We start from the raw sequence: 17,790 nt of genomic DNA, 5'->3' as shown, positions 1-17,790 counted from the left end.
ATGCTCCTAGTAGAAAAACGCTTCAAATAAAGACAGGTGACTTTCTTACTGTGAGAAATGGTGACCTTTCAGATCTCGGAGAAGGTCTGCTTGAGTTAATTGCTTGGTTTAAACAAAAAAAATCAAATAAACTATGGAACCGTAAAAATGTCCAGTGAGCATTTCTATAACCTCGTGTAAGGACTGCAAGGTTTCATGAATATTCATGAGAATGCAAATTGGGCGTTTATTTAGGAATTATTTCTTATGATTTATTTAAGAATGACGGTCGTTTAAGTCAAATTTGACTTCTACTCACTCTTCCGAGAAAGTGTCTACGGTACGCTCGTGCTGTACTGTTGCTCTCCAGCCTGTATCCAAAGCCTCCACCTTCTCCTCCTCCTCCTCCTTCTCCACCTGGCTCTGTGCCATCGGCCTCTTCTTCGTCACAGAAGCTGCTGTCTGAGGATGTTGGGGTTCCCAGAGGAGCCTCTCCGTCCTCGATCCAGTAACCTCCGAACTGCGGCAGGATCACCTGAGGGTACGGTCCTCCTTTTTCCAGCACCTGAAGAAAACAACAGGAGGATGATGCTGATGCTGAAAGAGAGTGAAAGGAAATGAATATGAAGTCATATGATGGTGGTGATGTTGGTAAAACTCACATCCTCTATCCTGGGGTACGGGATGTAGTCGTCCTGTTAGGAAGAAAGAAAAAGGTTTTTTTTTTGTTTTTTTTTAAATAATTATAAACTAAAAACCTTGAGAAAACATTACTATAATATAAAGATTTCAAATTTCATTTATATAATTTATTTTTAGAATTCATTTTGCTGAAAGATGCTCCATCTACAGTAGGACATTTGTTACATTTGTAACCTAATCTGTTTACGGGTAAACGGCATTACTGCTAATTGACTGGTTTCGTGTTTCATGATTCGTTTACACACTCCGTACTGTTGGCTAAATTTCTGTCTTATTACAGTGTTTGTCTTTTTTAGTCATTGATTGTTGTCACTTGTGAGAGTGTAAGCGCTTTAACTTCTCTGTTATGATGCTGACGAGACAGCAAAGAAGCGTCACAGACATTTTTATGGCTGCTACCTTACTACAAACTAAACCGAGTCAACTCCAGCACCAGCGACATGATAAAATCGCAAAGAAATCACAGATCGATAACAAACTTTCAGACATACAGCATTTTAATCAAATTTAATGTTATTTTAAAGCTTAGGTTTTTGTTAAAATGTATATATAACTACATATATAAGCCTATATATATATATATATATATATATATATATATATATATATATATATATATATATATATATATATATATATATATACATTACGAAATGTATATATATACATATATATACTAGCAATGCTACAAATGAAATAACTTCTTTTATTTATCTAAAATGATAAAATCCTCTAAATGTAAGAGAGTAACAAGAAAGTAGCACCTCAGTAAGTTGTTGTACCTCATCTCTTTAATTAATAGCATTATTATAGGTGTGCAATATTATCCAGTAAGCAGATGACATTCCCCATAACACACCACACACACACACACACACACACACACACACACACACACACACACACACACACACACACACAACCAACAAAACCAAGCATTTTTTCCATGTGTTACTAATAGAGCATGAACATCAGTCAGTTTGCGCTTGCACTGTGTTCTTCTTTGACATTTCAGTCTGTTCTAGTACAGCTTTCGCTCTTGACCTTTATCACATCGGGATGTGGAAGATATTCAGCGGAGATATTTAATTTGAAGGTAACCCGAGGCCAAGATCTCGTTCGTTCTCAAAAGCTTTACTGAGTAAATGACTTGCAGCAATATAAAAAAAGCAACAAAGTGAGCAGGATATACATCACATCTCAGAGTTTCCGTTATCCGGTAAATACCGGTTTTTGACTGCTAAAAATTTTAATCAAATTCAAATGTCAGATAAAATCAAAAATTGTTCTGAAAAATCTTAACACGAACCAGAAAGCTGCCAGCCTAAATTCCTTTGTCTGTGAAATTATTTATTTTTTTTACGCGTCTCTTTTAACGTGTCCTCTATTTGGCTCGCTGTTACATCCTTGATACTTCTGTCATTTGTATATTAGTGTAAATTAATATACTAACATGATATAGCACAACACCTAAATATTAGTATTTAACAGGGGCGGTGGTAGCTCAAGTGGTTAGGGCTCTGGGTTGCTGTTTAGAAGGTGGAGATTTAAGCTCCAGCACTGCCGAGCTGCTACTGTTGGGCCCCTGAGCAAGGCGCTTAACCTTCCCTGACACTGTCCTTTTAGACTCGAATGGAAAGAGAATTTTCCAGGGCAAATATACAAGAGAAAAAAATTAACTTTGACTTAATTGTGTTATTATGGGTTAGAGACTATGGGTTGGCAATGAGAAAAAGACATGAGGCAGAGATGGAGCTAGCAGTGATGAGGATTTTGAGGATCTCTTTAGGAGTGATGAGGATGGACAGGATTAGGAAAGAGCACATCAGAGCGACAGATCAGGTTGGCTGTTTCGGGGACAAGGTCAGAGAGACTAGATTAGGAGGGAGATGGTTATATTGGTAGAAGGATGTTGGAGATGGAGCTGCCAGGTAAGAGGTCAAGAGGAAGGACAAAGAGGAGATATACAGTAAAGATGTGTTAAATGTGGACATGAAGTTAATTGGTGTTAAAGTAGAGGATGCCAAGTTTAGAGTTATGTGGAAACAGATGATTCACTCTGGTGACGCCTAACGGGAAAAGCCTAAAGTAGAAGATTATTATTATTATTATTATTATTATTATTATTATTATTATTGTTGTTGTTATATCGCTTAGTGGAAACTCTGATATATATGTATGTGTGTTTATATATATATACAGATGCACAAATACAGAGAACAGACACACATGCACATGCAGATACAAACACACATATACACTCTCCACACCTTGTGCTTCTTAGTTTCCTCATATTTAGGAAGCTGTAGTGATCCATGGTTGCGTTAGAAAATGCAAAAAGAAAGGGTGTTAACCAGAAACCACAGGACAACACAATGTGCTAGTCTCCACACCTGCATTTACGTCAGCGACAGTCAGTCAGTCAGTCAGTCAGTCAGTCGTGATAACAGATAAGATCAATTACATTTTAAACAAACAAGCATCTGCCAAATTCTGACTCATGTAAAAGAGGAAGTGTCCAGCACAAAAGTGTGCTCAGTTAATATGCAAAACGTTTAAATAGTTTAAATAAGTATTAAAAAGTAAATGAGCAAGTGATTAGTTTTAACTGATCATTTTTGAGCTAGAACCGAGTTAGAAGATGAACTCAACCGTTTTGCTAGTCATGGCCGCATAGTTTGCAAATGAACTGAATTAGCATCAGGAATATCTACTTTTTACTTTTAGTAATTTACCATTAGCCAGAATTTTATTTCCTGCCGAGAACTGTTAATAGAAATGATCTACTAGAATCGGTGCTAGTCTAACTTGATATTGGCAAAGAAATCATGCTAATTTTGTTCAGTTCAAATTAGCCAGTTGACATTAGCAAATTGGATAACTGAGGCTTCTACAGAAATAAAGGAGGTGCCTCTTTTTTGTATAGTGTAGCATGTTACTGAGGTGAGTTCCACACTGCTGTCTGGTAGCTTATACAGAATATCTTCATCTGCACATGGATAACTGCAGGGCTCTCAAGTTTTGAAGACAGACAAAACAATAATGGGAGAGTTGTTGTGTTTGGTAAGGATCGCTGACCGCAATTTAACCAAATACAAAGTATTAGTTTAATTTCCATTTATTAATTTGTGTGTGTGTGTGTGTGTGTGTGTGTGTGTGTGTGTGTGTGTGTGTGTGTGTGTGTGTGTGTGTGTGTGTGTTTGTGTGTGTGTGTGTGTGTGTGTGTGTGTGTGTGAGAGAGAGAGAGAGAGAGAGAGAGAGAGAGAGAGAGAGAGAGAGAGAGAGAGAGAGAGAGAGAGAGAGAGAGAGAGAGAGAGAGAGAGAGATTATGACTGGTGTTGTTTATTGTAAGTGTTTGTTGCCTTTTTGGACTCCTTTATCATTTGTAATGCCGCTCCCATTTAAAACAGTTCGGCTAAAGCCCAGCCATATTTAGTGTCATGATTGTTTCATTTTGAGATTTCGTTCAAACCGACCATCGAAAATACTGTACCCTCTCTAATGAATGTTTTTTCCCATTGGTTGTTGCGTTAAATCTTACCCAGATAGTGCTATTTTCTGATTGGCTGTTGTGTAGCCTCTTTTTTTTTGATTGGCTGATATGTGTCAGGCTTGACTCAAAACTGAGACACGCTTGATTCCTTGATTCCGGACTGATACGTTTTGGGTGCTGCGGCATATTAAATATATGATAAATAATCAAAAAGTTTTTTCTACTTGAGAAATACGATGTATGGCGGGAGAGTGTGACAAAAGACCGGAATGAGTGACTGTCACTCTCAATGCGTGACACTTGACAGCCCTGCTTCAGAAGTACTCAATAAAGTAAATCAGTATTTAACTATAAAAATGAAGTACTCCATTGTTTTCCATCTCTGGTCAAGATATTAGATAGGAAGGATAAAACCATAAAATTACAATCAACACTAAAATTTTAATTAAATGAAATTCTTTCATGTCATTTTTGGGACAACGTGTACTTAGTCTATTATTAGCTTCCCTTCGCAGTATTCTCCTCAAGGGTTCCTTCTACTTTTGTATCTATTTTTGTACCTTTTTCTGAACACACAATCCCTATATTATACCGTTAACTGTTACCATCCCTCGAGGCAGAACATTTTCTTTTCTACCAGTGAAGTATTGAACCCTTGTAATCTATGACCCTCGACCTTGTCCTGATATACAGAAGCTACGGATAATAGACATAAAGCAGGTGTGTTGGTTTTAGACAGGAAGTGAATTCTGCAGGCCGGTAGATATCCAACAGAGGGGTTGGGAAACCACAGTTTAGGAGATAATAGGAGATAATGGTGGGAGCCATCTTCATAAGTGTCTCTTTTAATACAGTTTAGACAAAACAGCTTGAATTCAGTCTGTGGCCATATTGCTACTTAGCAGGGGTCTGTGCTTCTTACACCAAAGACTCGAGCTTCTGGGAAAAAAATCACATGCAAATGTAGGTTAATATATCTGTATTGGAAGCTAAGGAAGTCTTTCAGTTTATGTTAGTTAGTCAGGAAGGAAACATGACCAGATAACATGATAACTGACTTTCTTACACTTTAGACTTTCCTGAAGCATGTCTTTGAGCTTTGCATAATACACCAAGACTCTAGCTATGTGGATTGTTCATATAGGCGCTATATATGCTTTCCTGTACATGAACATTTAACCACCTGCTTTGTACCTATTGATATCAGATATAACAGTCATAGTTGATTTTCAATCATTGTTTTTCTCTTGATTTAGGCTAAAACAGAAAGAAAGAAAGAAAGAAAGAAAGAAAGAAAGAAAGAAAGAAAGAAAGAAAGAAAGAAAGAAAGAAAGAAAGAACAGATTCTGCATTTTTTTTGTTTGGGGTTTTTGTAATAAAGAAAGTAATTTTAAATCTCAATAAACAAAGCAATACTTTGTTGATTATTACAGTAATCCTTTAATCCTGTTGATGCTAATTATCTGGCAGCAAGCTCCTCATTTATACTTTAATATATTTTATATCAAATGTTGGCTTTCATGTCTGGTGTAAATAATTTGTGTTGCGTGCCACTCTATTCCCAGTTTGTAATAAGAGAGTTTGAAATGAACTGCATGGCAGAATACAGTTGGGTTGTATTATATGATATAATCTCTGTTATTATGCAATATACACACTTGTACATGGTGAAAAATCTAAAATAGTATAAAATCTGCTCTTATGAATTGATTTTAATGTCTATTAGTGCAGTATATTTCATTAGGAACTAAGAAATTAACCAAGAAATCAGCTTCTTCTTCTCCTACCATTCAACTTTGAATATTTATTTAGTTTTTCCCTACACTAAGCTCCCACATACAACACCCAAACACACAGCTATAGAGGCCTATACTTGTTCATATCACTGTCTTGCAGCACTGTCCTAACATGTCTACCTTGGCACTTTTCACGTCTGAACATAAATGACTGCTTGGTGTTCGTAATAAAATTCATTTACAGAGATCAATGCCTGAGAAAATTCCCTCTGTTCTTTAAAAGGACCTATGATGTCTGATGAAACTCCTTCAGGGTAATAGTTTATGCCCAGACACATGAAATTTATAGAGCTAGACATTAAAGCCTCGTTTATGCCTCACCAAAACCTATGAAATGCTTCTGAGAACTTAAAACATTTGGCTTTTAGGATATTATTTGATTTGTTTTTATACATAAGCCATTTTTTCAACCGGACTCCATTTGTACCACCTTAAGAAAAGGCATAAAGACAAGCATAAGGCCACAAAACAAACTACAAAGCTTCTCAAAATCCTCACGGCTTTTAATTTCGTCGAACTCAGGCTCTTCGATCGTCTACTCAAGAGATGTCTGCCTTCGAGCATCCGCATCTGGTTCGATATGTTCATCATATGGTACACAGGACACGATAGAAAGCTTAGCTGATCTTCTCTCTGAAAAGAGTGTTCTGCATATTGATCTGAAGTTCTTTCATTACTGGCTAACATGCCTCCCTCCCCTCTGGCATACACGGTCGTTTTTTGGTAGTGTTGTCTCAGGTCAATGAGTCATCCTTGTTCACGAGCTAAAAAACTTGATTTCCAGATTTCCACACCACTAACTAGACACCCACTACTGTGAAAAGTACTAGACGGATCAATGCGGCTTTGAAAGAGCTGGTACATAAAGGCTTCCTGTGCAATCATTCAATCAAGGTGGTATGGATAGCCTCCCTGATGCTTGCTCAGCTGGATAAACCACTTTCACTCTGCCAGCACTAGAGGACAAAATTGGTCACCTGCTTTCAAAATGACAGGCTTCATGTACTGTACACACTTGAGCTAAAAGCCAAGGAAAACGGAAAATCCACCTGAAGTGTATCTTGTAGCTTGCAGCTTTATAATGTCATAACCTTATTAACTTGAAGAAGTCAACACAAGCTCACCTGCATCCTCTCCAGCATGTCGAAGAACTCGGCAGACTGAAAAAGAAAAACAAAGGGACATTAGAATATGCAAAACATATATACACAAACCTACTTCCTGATAATGTTTGCTTAGTGACATCTAGATTTGGGAATGAGAAAGACTCTTGTGGAAAAATGAGCTCATGAAGCAGTGGAAGATCGCCACAATTTCCTTGGCAAAGACTCTTAGTACCATTCATATTATCGCGTCATTCTACACCCACCTAGCACTGCATAGATCTGTCCACAGTATTTGGGACTCTTTACTAGACCCCCTACTACACTATTGAATTACTTGGATATAATCTTAAACCCCATCAGCAAGCAGTACATTCGTCCAATTAATGTAGCGATTTTTGACCCCCTACCACCCTGTAGATCTACCCCCTCCCCACCATGGATCCACTCCATAAGAGATTTGTTCTATTATAAACTGACTCTCAATACTATACTACCACACTGATATGGCTCCATAACACCCCTCATCCTCCCATACATCACCCATTAAGAACTGATTCTGGACCTGTGCCACACCAGATCTTAATATAATAAAACCATCCTGCACTCCATACTACTAAGCACTCATAATTACTATTATGAAATGCTTTGTGACTCTTACCACCTAAAAAAATTCAACAGCAGACTTTGGACCCCCTACTTTCACGTAAATATACCCTGACTATTAAGTGATTCTAGACTACTAAAAACCCATATATCCACATTAAGAATTGATTCATGTCTCATACCAACCCAAAGGTTAACCCCTTGTGTTTGTGTATGTGTTTCTTGACCCCTACCATGGCATGACTCTCTAAACTTGCCCCATCCTACCACACCACTGAGGTACCTCAATTTTGAAGTGATTCTAAACCAATAGTAGCAAATGCATAGATCTAGCCATATTATACAATGATTCTAGAACCCTTACCAGACCAAATATGGCCTATTGTGTACTGAATCTGGACCCCTATCACCTTGTATATCTGCCGCTATTAGGAAGTGATTCTGAAACCTCTCCCACCCTTTAGGTTACCCATTTAAATTTGATTCTGTACCTCTACCACTCCATAGATCTGTCCCACCTACCACACCACTGAGGTACCTCAATTATGAAGTGATTCTAGACCAGCATTAGCACATACAGTACACAGATCAGCCAGACTATATACAGTGATTTACATTTTTTTTTACCATACCATTGATTCCCCATTAAGAACTGTTTCTGGATCCCTATCACTCTACATTACTGTATATGTCTGTCCCATTCTACCACATCACCTCAGTGATGAATTTACTCTGGACCAGCATTAGCACATACACAGATACAGACATATTATAAAGTAATTCTCAAATGCTTACTATACCCCACATCCTCTTTAGTCATTGTCATTCTCAACCTATATCACTCTGTATGTCATCATCTATTTGGAAGTGATTCTGAACCCTTTATTATCACATAGATCCACCCATATTCTAAATGAATTTTGAATACCTACTAACTACTACCCCAGTAATGCCTCATTAGAACTGACACTGGACACTTGCCACTAGATTATTTGCCTATAGTGTGAAGTGATTCTAGATTTCATGCTGTTTCACCTCCCTTTCAAAGTTGCAGATGGCTCATTTCCTTGATAACCTATTGGTCACTAGTAACCCAGCATCATTGCATTCTCACATCAGTCACACATCAAATATGACAAACAAAGGTTTTCTGGTACCTCGTGTTTTACAAATAAAGCACCGTGTAGGTCTGCTTCTAAACTCCTAACATCCCTATAAAGTGATCCCAGACCCCTTTAGATCCCCTATTACCCCGGAGATCTGACTCATTCATTTTACATGGATAAGGATGTTACATGAACCTCTTTATCAGCAATGCTTTTAAAGCTATTCTAATCTTTTAGCTGACTTTGCAAATGAGAAAATTCTTAGCAGGCAAACAAAAAGACATGCAGCTATTTTGGAAAAATGTTCGGCCTAGCAAATGAACACAGATAGTAAATCTATTCACCTGCTTGCATTATACATTTACATAATGCATGCAGTGATTTGCAAGGGAAATGCAGTAAAAAAAAATAAATAAAAAATGAACAATTAGAAAAAGGGCTTCTGAATAGTGGAATCTTGGGTGATTCAATGCTGTCTTTATCATGAAGAAACTCGTAGCCAGTTCAAAACTCCTATGAGATCATTACAGCAGAAATGTTCCTGGGTTCTTAAAGATGCTCGTACTGTATAATAATCCAACAGGTGTCAGGGGCTGTGAGGAGGTGAAGAGAGAAGCAAATGTTGCCTGGTTAATTATTAATTCCCTCCAGCTTAGTAAGTCAACAAATCAAGACCTACAAGACACCACAGCTGCCCGAATAACCTTGGAGATTTTATCCAACTACAGTAGCATTGCTCAGAGAATCACGATCAAGAAAAAGGAACATACTGTATAAAAAATTAGCACACGTCATGTCAGACAGGAGGGTAAAACCTTCAGAAAGATTGAGAAATAATAGCATTAATGACACTAGGGATCTATGTGCCAAGGCTCCTTATCTCTATATACACCCTGTGGACTCGGCGTCTGCTCCACAGCTGATTAATGACACATACACTGAGGGACTTACTGCAGTGGCGCCTAAAAACACACAACAAACCCTTGTTATGCAAGCTGCATATGAACATATGATCACTGTATTGGATCAGAATTAGTTTGATTAAAAGAAAAGGAGGTGAAGAAGAACAACAACCCGGAGCTTACAAATCAATGATAATTACTATCCGTAATGTTTTGAGTACCATTGAGATAGTGAACAACGTCTGCCATAGGTTTCGATTAAAACGTCCTCAGAAACCATATTGAATGTCAAATATTTACATACATATAAAAGCAGCATATAGCAATACGCTAAACCAGATCGTGCATGTTTATGAGTCAAAAACAGCCAAAGAATTCAGGGAACATGGTACCAAATCCGGTCAAAACTAGATCAAGCGCTAATTTGTGAATTTCGACTATTTTTTGTGAAGAAGTAGCTTCAAGACTTCAATTTAATTCCATTTTATGTGTAGTGTCCCAAATCAAAGCTTTACAGAATACAGAAATTTTGAATAAAGTTTCAAATTCATTTTCTGTTCATTTTCTAATAGATTTTCTGTACTTAGATTTTCTGAATTGTCTTGCAGTCGATAGTGCTAGCATCAGATATATGTGTAGCATGCTTCGTATGACTAATTAGTAAGATCCACTAATCCTGTAGCTCTATAGTATTTTAGCCACACTCTATAATCCATACTCTATACAGCATATTCAGTGGAGTACCAGAATACAAACCACTATGTTCTGTACAGACAGGAAATCTGAACCCATTCAGCTAAAGCACAATTAATAAAATCGCATAGACATGACTACAAAACTACCAAATAAAGTACTAAAACATTTCTGCCTTCAGGAGTGGAGATAAAGTTACCTGAGACATACTAAGAGCTTCTGAAGATCAAGTCAGGGCTTGAGACGTGGAGCTTTTATTTACACCGCCTGTATTTACACCGTCTTCAAGCGTGGGCTGAGATCATCAGGGGGAAATAGCCATGAAGAACACACACACATACACACACACACACACACACACACACACACACACACACACACACACACACACATACACACACACACACACTTACACTTACACTTACACTGAACAACCTCCCACATGAGGGAGTCTGAGTGTGGGTTAAATTTTTTCTATTGCCCTGTGGTGTATTACATAATGTTGTGAAGGTAGCATTTCGGCACCATGACAACGCTGTTATTGGTAAGTGCTTACAATGCTGCTGATACTGAATTGTACGCAGTGTAATGAATTTTGCTGAAATAACATCTCCGGTGTGTTCTCTGTGTTCAGGAGCATTCCTTCTTTCCACTACAGCATAATTAAAGCTATAAATAAGACAATTCATTAGACGTTCCTTTGTGCTTCAACTTCTAACTTCTTAACTGCTGATATACACACAGATTCTAAACCACTAAACCACATCACAGGAGGTTCACCTTTCGGGTCCACACACACACACACACACACACACACACACACACACACACACACACACACACACACACACACACACACACACACAAAATACACACCATCTTTGTCTGGCATATTGAAGATTACAAATTGTTTCATACCTCTGTAAGGGAGCCAGGCAGGTCCTGGTCTGTAACACACACACACACACACACACACACACACACACACACACACACACACACACACACACACACACACACACACACACACACACACACACATATACAAAGCAGGAACAGGACTATTGGGTGTGCCTGGCAAACCTCTGACTCGTCACACCACAGACTTGTCCTACCAGTCTGCCTCTAGAGATATTTGATCTCACTTCCTTTCTTGTTATTCTTCTCTCGTTTTTTCTCATGCAACATGTTTCACAAACACACTTCTCATCTTTCAGGGATAAAGTTGGCACGCTGGAGACCTTACCAACTGCATGCACACTCTCTTTTTCCTCTTTTCTTTTCATAGCCCAAACTTTAAATTAAGAGTGATCACCAAATACCGTGTGTTTATGTGTGTGTATTATCAACAGTTACACTGCTCTGTGTGTATATCGTTAAAAATAACACTGCTCTATATGTGTGTGTGTGTGTGTGTGTGTGTGTGTGTGTGTGTGTGTGTGTGTGTGTGTGTGTCAACAACAATAACTGCTCTATATGTGTCTGTGTGCGTGTGTGTGTATGTGTGTGTCAACAACAATAACTGCTCTATGTGTGTGTGTGTGTGTGTGTGTGTGTGTGTGTGTGTGTGTGTGTGTGTGTGTGTGTGTCAACAACAATAACCGCTCTATGTGTGTGTGTGTGTGTGTGTGTGTGTGTTTGTGTGTGCGTGTGTGCGTATGTGTGTGTGTGACAACTCCACACACACAAGGCAGAGGCAGGATCTAACCCCAACCCTGGAGGTGTGAGGCAAACGTGCTAACCACTAAGCCACTAAGCCACCATGCCCCCCCAAATTACAACCTTATTATTAGAAACAGTGCACACATTTTGTTTTCTTTTGTTTCTGATTGATTTACTGATACTTTGCTATCCGACTATCTGGTTACGAATACTCGTGTCTGCGTTCAGGACTGAGTTGGGGCTTGTTTTGGAATTGTTCTAACTATGAACAGAGCACTCGGTTCATCTGTTTCCTGCATGTCAATGTGCATTAACATAGATGAGAAAAAGACACAGGTTTTGTGTAAAGCTCTCACAATTAATTGCATCCATCGCATGTTGTTATATGACCCTGGACTCACATATGAATATTTACAACAGCTCACGTATCAGTCACAACCCTAGACGACTGTTTCGAAGAGGACCGGTGATTAGTCCTTTGGGCCACTCCAGAAAAAGAGAAGAATGTGAAAACAACTTTAGATTAGACTTTAGGTTTGCTCTTTTGGTTTTACACAATGTGCTCGTCTGACAGGTCGCTGCTGCAGCCATACTTAATTAAAATGCGTGTAAAAAAAAAAAAAAAAAAAAAAAAGACTCAAGGTCACGGTGTATAGATTCAGATTGTAAAGATTATAAGTTTTAAATATTCACAGAATATATTCACTTTGATTCAGATGCAGAAAATGAAATAAATTTCTGCTTAGAGGTTAAATAAATAAACAACTTAGAGTTTAAATAAATAAATAAACAAATAAAAAAAACAATAAATAAATAAATAGCAAAACAAACAAACAAATAAATAAAATAAATAAATAAATTGCGAAAGAAAGAAAGAAAGAAACAAACAAATAAATAACCTTACAAATAAATAATACTTACAAATAAATAAGTAAATAAATAAATAATAAAAACAAAAAAACTTAAAAATAAACAAATTAACATAAATAAACAGTCAAGTTTTTTTTTTATTCCTTATTATTATTTTGAGAAGTAAAATCGAACATCGCTCAATGAAGCCAAGGTCCAATCTTTTTGTTTGTGTGTGTATTAGAGAGTCATGAGAAGCTTTTAAGAGTTAAATACTGACATGTTATTAAGTGTGTGTTGATGATGTTGCTCTTTTTCTACACAGCTTGAGGGTTATACTCCACTAACAGGAAATTGAGCAATGTGCCTAATGGAGAATTCAGGAAGTTGTGGTGACTTTAGTAACATATTTCAGGTTTCAGTGTTCATGATTTCATAATCAGTACTAATGATTCTCAGTGTTGTTTATAATCAGGCTGTAAAACAGTTCCATCTATTTTGAGGTAAAAGGACAATGACGTCAGGGTCAAGTTAATTTACCTCCTGCGTTATAGAATGATGACTTACTGTAGATCTCTCTCTCTCTATTTCTCTCTCTCTCTCTCTCTCTATTTCTCTCTCTCTCTCTCTCTCTCTCTCTCTCTCTCTCTTTCTCTATCTATCTATCTATCTATCTATCTATCTATCTATCTATCTATCTATCTATCTATCTATCTCTCTCTCTCTCTCTCTCTCTCTCTCTCTCTCTCTCTATCTATCTATCTATCTATCTATCTATCTATCTATCTCTCTCTCTCTCTCTCTCTCTCTCTCTTTCTCCATGTCTCTGTCTGTTTTTCTCTTAGTCTGTGTCTTTCTTTATCTCTCTCTGTCTCTCTTTTCCTGTCTGTCTGTCTGTCTGTCTGACTCTCTCTCTGTATCTCTCTCTCTCTCTCTCTCTCTCTCTCTCTCTCTCTCTCTCTCTCTGTCTGCTTTTCTCTTAGTCTGTGTCTTTCTTTATCTCTCTCTGTCTCTCTTTTCCTGTCTGTCTGTCTGTCTGTCTGTCTGTCTCTCTCTCTCTGTATCTCTCTCTCTCTCTCTCTCTCTCTCTCTCTCTCTCTCTCTTTCCATGTCTCTGTCTGCTTTTCTCTTTCTCATTAGTCTGTGTCTTTATCTCTCTCTGTCTCTCTTTTCCTGTCTGTCTGTCTGACTCTCTCTCTGTATCTCTCTCTCTCTCTCTCTCTCTCTCTCTCTCTCTCTCTCTCTCTCTCTCTCTCTCTCTCTCTGTCTGCTTTTCTCTTAGTCTGTGTCTTTCTTTATCTCTCTCTGTCTCTCTTTTCCTGTCTGTCTGTCTGTCTGTCTGGCTGTCTGACTCTCTCTCTGTATCTCTCTCTCTCTCTCTCTCTCTCTCTCTCTCTCTCTCTCTCTCTCTCTCTCTTTCCATGTCTCTGTCTGCTTTTCTCTTTCTCATTAGTCTGTGTCTTTATCTCTCTCTGTCTCTCTTTTCCTGTCTGTCTGTCTGACTCTCTCTCTGTATCTCTCTCTCTCTCTCTCTCTCTCTCTCTCTCTCTCTCTCTCTCTCTCTCTCTTTCCATGTCTCTGTCTGCTTTTCTCTTTCTCATTAGTCTGTGTCTTTATCTCTCTCTGTCTCTCTTTTCCTGTCTGTCTGTCTGACTCTCTCTCTCTCTCTCTCTCTCTCTCTCTCTCTCTCTCTCTCTCTCTCTCTATCATTGTCTTTGCCAATCTCTTTCTTTTTATTGGTCTTCCTATATCCATCTGCTTTTCCTGTCTGTCTGACACTCTCTGTATCTCTCTCTGTCTCTCTTTGCCTACCCCCCCCCTCTCTGACACACAACAAGGTGACATCACTAATTAACAGAATGTTTCTGATCTGAATACATCTCACAGCACTTGTGATCTAATAAATAAATAAAATTATCTAAACATTAAAAAGGTAACATACTTTTTTTTTAAATTAGCATTAAACCATAAAACCTGACAATTTCCGGCTTAGTGAGTAACTACTGAATCTAACTACTGCACTATCCTGATACTGGATTTGATGAATCTGATGAAACCCTTAAATGTGTAAGAAATGAATCAAGATCGAAAAAAAAAAAAAACATTCAGAAGTGATTAACGTGAGTGTAATAAGGAGTTCATACAGAAAATCAACATATAGTTAAAGCTTGAGGGTTAAACATTCAGGGGGAAAATGCCTCGCTGTTCTACTCTCAAACCTAAGCACATTTTTCTCTTGCTATACTGACTAGAGAGAGGGACAGGACAATGCTTAATTAATTGATAAAGCCAGAAATTGTCATGAATAAATTACGAGTAATTGTGCACGCTCATTCCTTTATACAATAACCACTCTCTGTATGTTTCAAAGGTTAGGGCACAAAAAGAGAGTTTAAAACTGCAGATTTAAAACAAATCTAAAGCCCAAGCTCTGAATACAAAACAAAAATAAGTCATGAATTAAATCAACGCAAAAAAAACTCGACTTTTTATTATGCATCATCCATCCATTTTCTGTAGCACTTATACCTTACAGGGTCAGTGAGAAAATGGAGTCTACCCCAGGAGACGTGGGGCAGAAAATGGGGGTGAAAACTGGAGGGCACAATCTCACACACTTACTGTATACACCCAGTCACACATTAGAGAACATATAGTGATGCTAACACATGTTTGGACTGGGGAGGAAACCAGAGTACCAGGAGGAAAAGTATAAATGAGTATAAATGTATTTCTTATATCAGACACTGTATTGTGTTTAATCAGAGCCACAATGAGACCTGTCTTATTTCTTATTTATCTGCCTTGACATTTATTTATAAATAATATTATCCAAGACAAGAAAGTTCTAATAATTTATAAATCAAATTTGTGAGAAAGCTCTGAGATGAAATTATGTAATAATTTCAGTTTCCTTGGTGACATGACAAACGGTATTTATTTATTTATTTATTTATTTATCTATTTATTAACCTTAAGGAAGGCTGGTAAAAAAACAACATTTTATAGCTGCTATAAGGTGAGTGAATACAGGAACAAACTTCATGGACTGACTAACTAACTAACTAACTATCTATCTATCTATCTATCTATCTATCTATCTATCTATCTATCTATCTATCTATCTATCTATCTATCTATCTGTCTGTCTGTCTGTCTGTCTGTCTGTCTGTCTGTCTGTCTGTCTATCTATCTCTGTCTGTCTGTCTGTCTGTCTGTCATCTATCTATCTATCTATCTATCTATCTATCTATCTATCTATCTATCTATCTATCTATCTATCTATCTATCTATCTGTCTGTCTGTCTGTCTGTCTGTCTGTCTGTCTGTCTATCTATCTATCTATCTATCTCTGTCTGTCTGTCTGTCTGTCTGTCTGTCTGTCTGTCTGTCTGTCTGTCTATCTATCTCTGTCTGTCTGTCTGTCTGTCTGTCTGTCATCTATCTATCGATCTATCGATCTATCGATCTATCGATCTATCTATCTATCTATCTATCTATCTGTCTGTCTGTCTGTCTGTCTGTCTGTCTGTCTGTCTGTCTGTCTGTCTGTCTGTCTATCTATCTATCTATCTATCTATCTCTGTCTGTCTGTCTGTCTATCTATCTATCTATCTATCTATCTATCTATCTATCTATCTATCTATCTATCTATCTGTCTGTCTGTCTGTCTGTCTATCTATCTATCTATCTATCTATCTATCTATCTATCTATCTATCTATCTATCTATCTGTCTGTCTGTCTGTCTGTCTGTCTGTCATCTGTCTGTCTGTCATCTATCTATCTATCTATCTATCTATCTATCTATCTATCTATCTATCTATCTATCTATCTATCTATCTATCTATCTATCTATCTATCTATCTATCTATCTAGTTATGGACGTTCCACAATCTTCCTCTTCTACTTTATATATGAGATCATTATATATTCCTCCTGTTTGAGTGTCTATCCATCACGTACAGTGAGTATATCTTATAGAGACAGAATAGTGACAAAAAGTATTTCTAATCTATATGTGAATGGAAGGTCATTAAAAAGCACAGCGTTGATACACTTTACTGGACCTTAGAAAAAAAAGTGTCCTAACTTTTCATTTTGTTAGCTATGCAGGATTTATCTGGATTTTCATAAGAAATAGCACTTTTTATTATGGAGTAATACATTGTGTGTGTGTGTGTGTGTGTGTGTGTGTGTGTGTGTGTGTGTGTGTGTGTGTGTGTGTGTGTGTGTGTGTGTGTGTGTGTGTGTGTGTGTGTGTGTGTGTGTGTGGAGCTGACTACTGCACTCACCTTCATAGTAGGTGGCGCAGTACGTGGCGGAGATGGTGGACATTCTCCCAGAGGAACGTTTGAGATTGTCAGCAGCTCTTGTTTCCTGCAACACACACATAGGCAATTTTAGATGATGCTCTGGCATTATGGAACAGTGTGTGTGTGTGTGTGTGTGTGTGTGTGTGTGTGTGTGTGTGTGTGTGTGTGTGTGTGTGTGTGTGTGTGAGAGAGAGAGAGAGAGAGAGAGAGAGAGAGAGAGAGAGAGAGAGAGAGAGAGAGAGAATATGTTATGCCCTTCTCAGAATCTGATGAGGTGATCTGATGAGAGTGGGTTGTATTTTTCGCTGTGCTGAACGTGTAATTGCTTTAACCACACACACACACACACACACACACACACACACACACACACACACACACACACACACACACACACACACACACACACACACACACACACACACACACACACACACACACACACACACACACACACACACACACACACACACACACACACACACAGGGCTATTGGGTGTGCTTGGGAAGCCTCTGACTCCTCACACCACAGACTTGTCCTACCAGTCTGCCTCTGAAGATATTTGCTCTCACTTTCTTTCATGT

At 37.9% G+C, this 17,790-nt stretch overlaps 1 protein-coding gene across 15 annotated transcripts in view; it reads right to left on the bottom strand.

Annotated features, from left to right (window-relative positions):
* The window catches only part of rap1gap2a (RAP1 GTPase activating protein 2a), a 125,555-nt gene that overhangs the window by 18,057 nt on the left and 89,708 nt on the right, over nucleotides 1-17,790 (bottom strand). For 5 of the 15 annotated variants that reach the window (XM_047820494.1, XM_047820491.1, XM_047820492.1 and 2 more), the window contains 5 exons: nucleotides 17,185-17,269; nucleotides 7,095-7,130; nucleotides 2,952-2,984; nucleotides 642-674; nucleotides 299-544 (listed from right to left, as the gene is read on the bottom strand). In XM_047820494.1, coding sequence (XP_047676450.1) covers nucleotides 299-544; nucleotides 642-674; nucleotides 2,952-2,984; nucleotides 7,095-7,130; nucleotides 17,185-17,190 — 354 coding nt within the window. In that variant the 5' untranslated portion in view covers nucleotides 17,191-17,269. Of the gene's footprint in view, nucleotides 1-298; nucleotides 577-641; nucleotides 675-2,951; nucleotides 2,985-7,094; nucleotides 7,131-10,579; nucleotides 10,802-11,298; nucleotides 11,438-17,184; nucleotides 17,270-17,790 lie in introns of those variants that run through there. The other 10 variants (XM_047820496.1, XM_047820497.1, XM_027150633.2 and 7 more) reach the window with 9 other exon arrangements.

The sequence above is a fragment of the Tachysurus fulvidraco genome, chromosome 11 (assembly GCF_022655615.1).
Source record: "Tachysurus fulvidraco isolate hzauxx_2018 chromosome 11, HZAU_PFXX_2.0, whole genome shotgun sequence".
NCBI lineage: Eukaryota > Metazoa > Chordata > Actinopteri > Siluriformes > Bagridae > Tachysurus > Tachysurus fulvidraco.
Note: the sequence above shows the minus strand (reverse complement) of the source record. Positions and strands in the feature narration are given on the sequence as shown.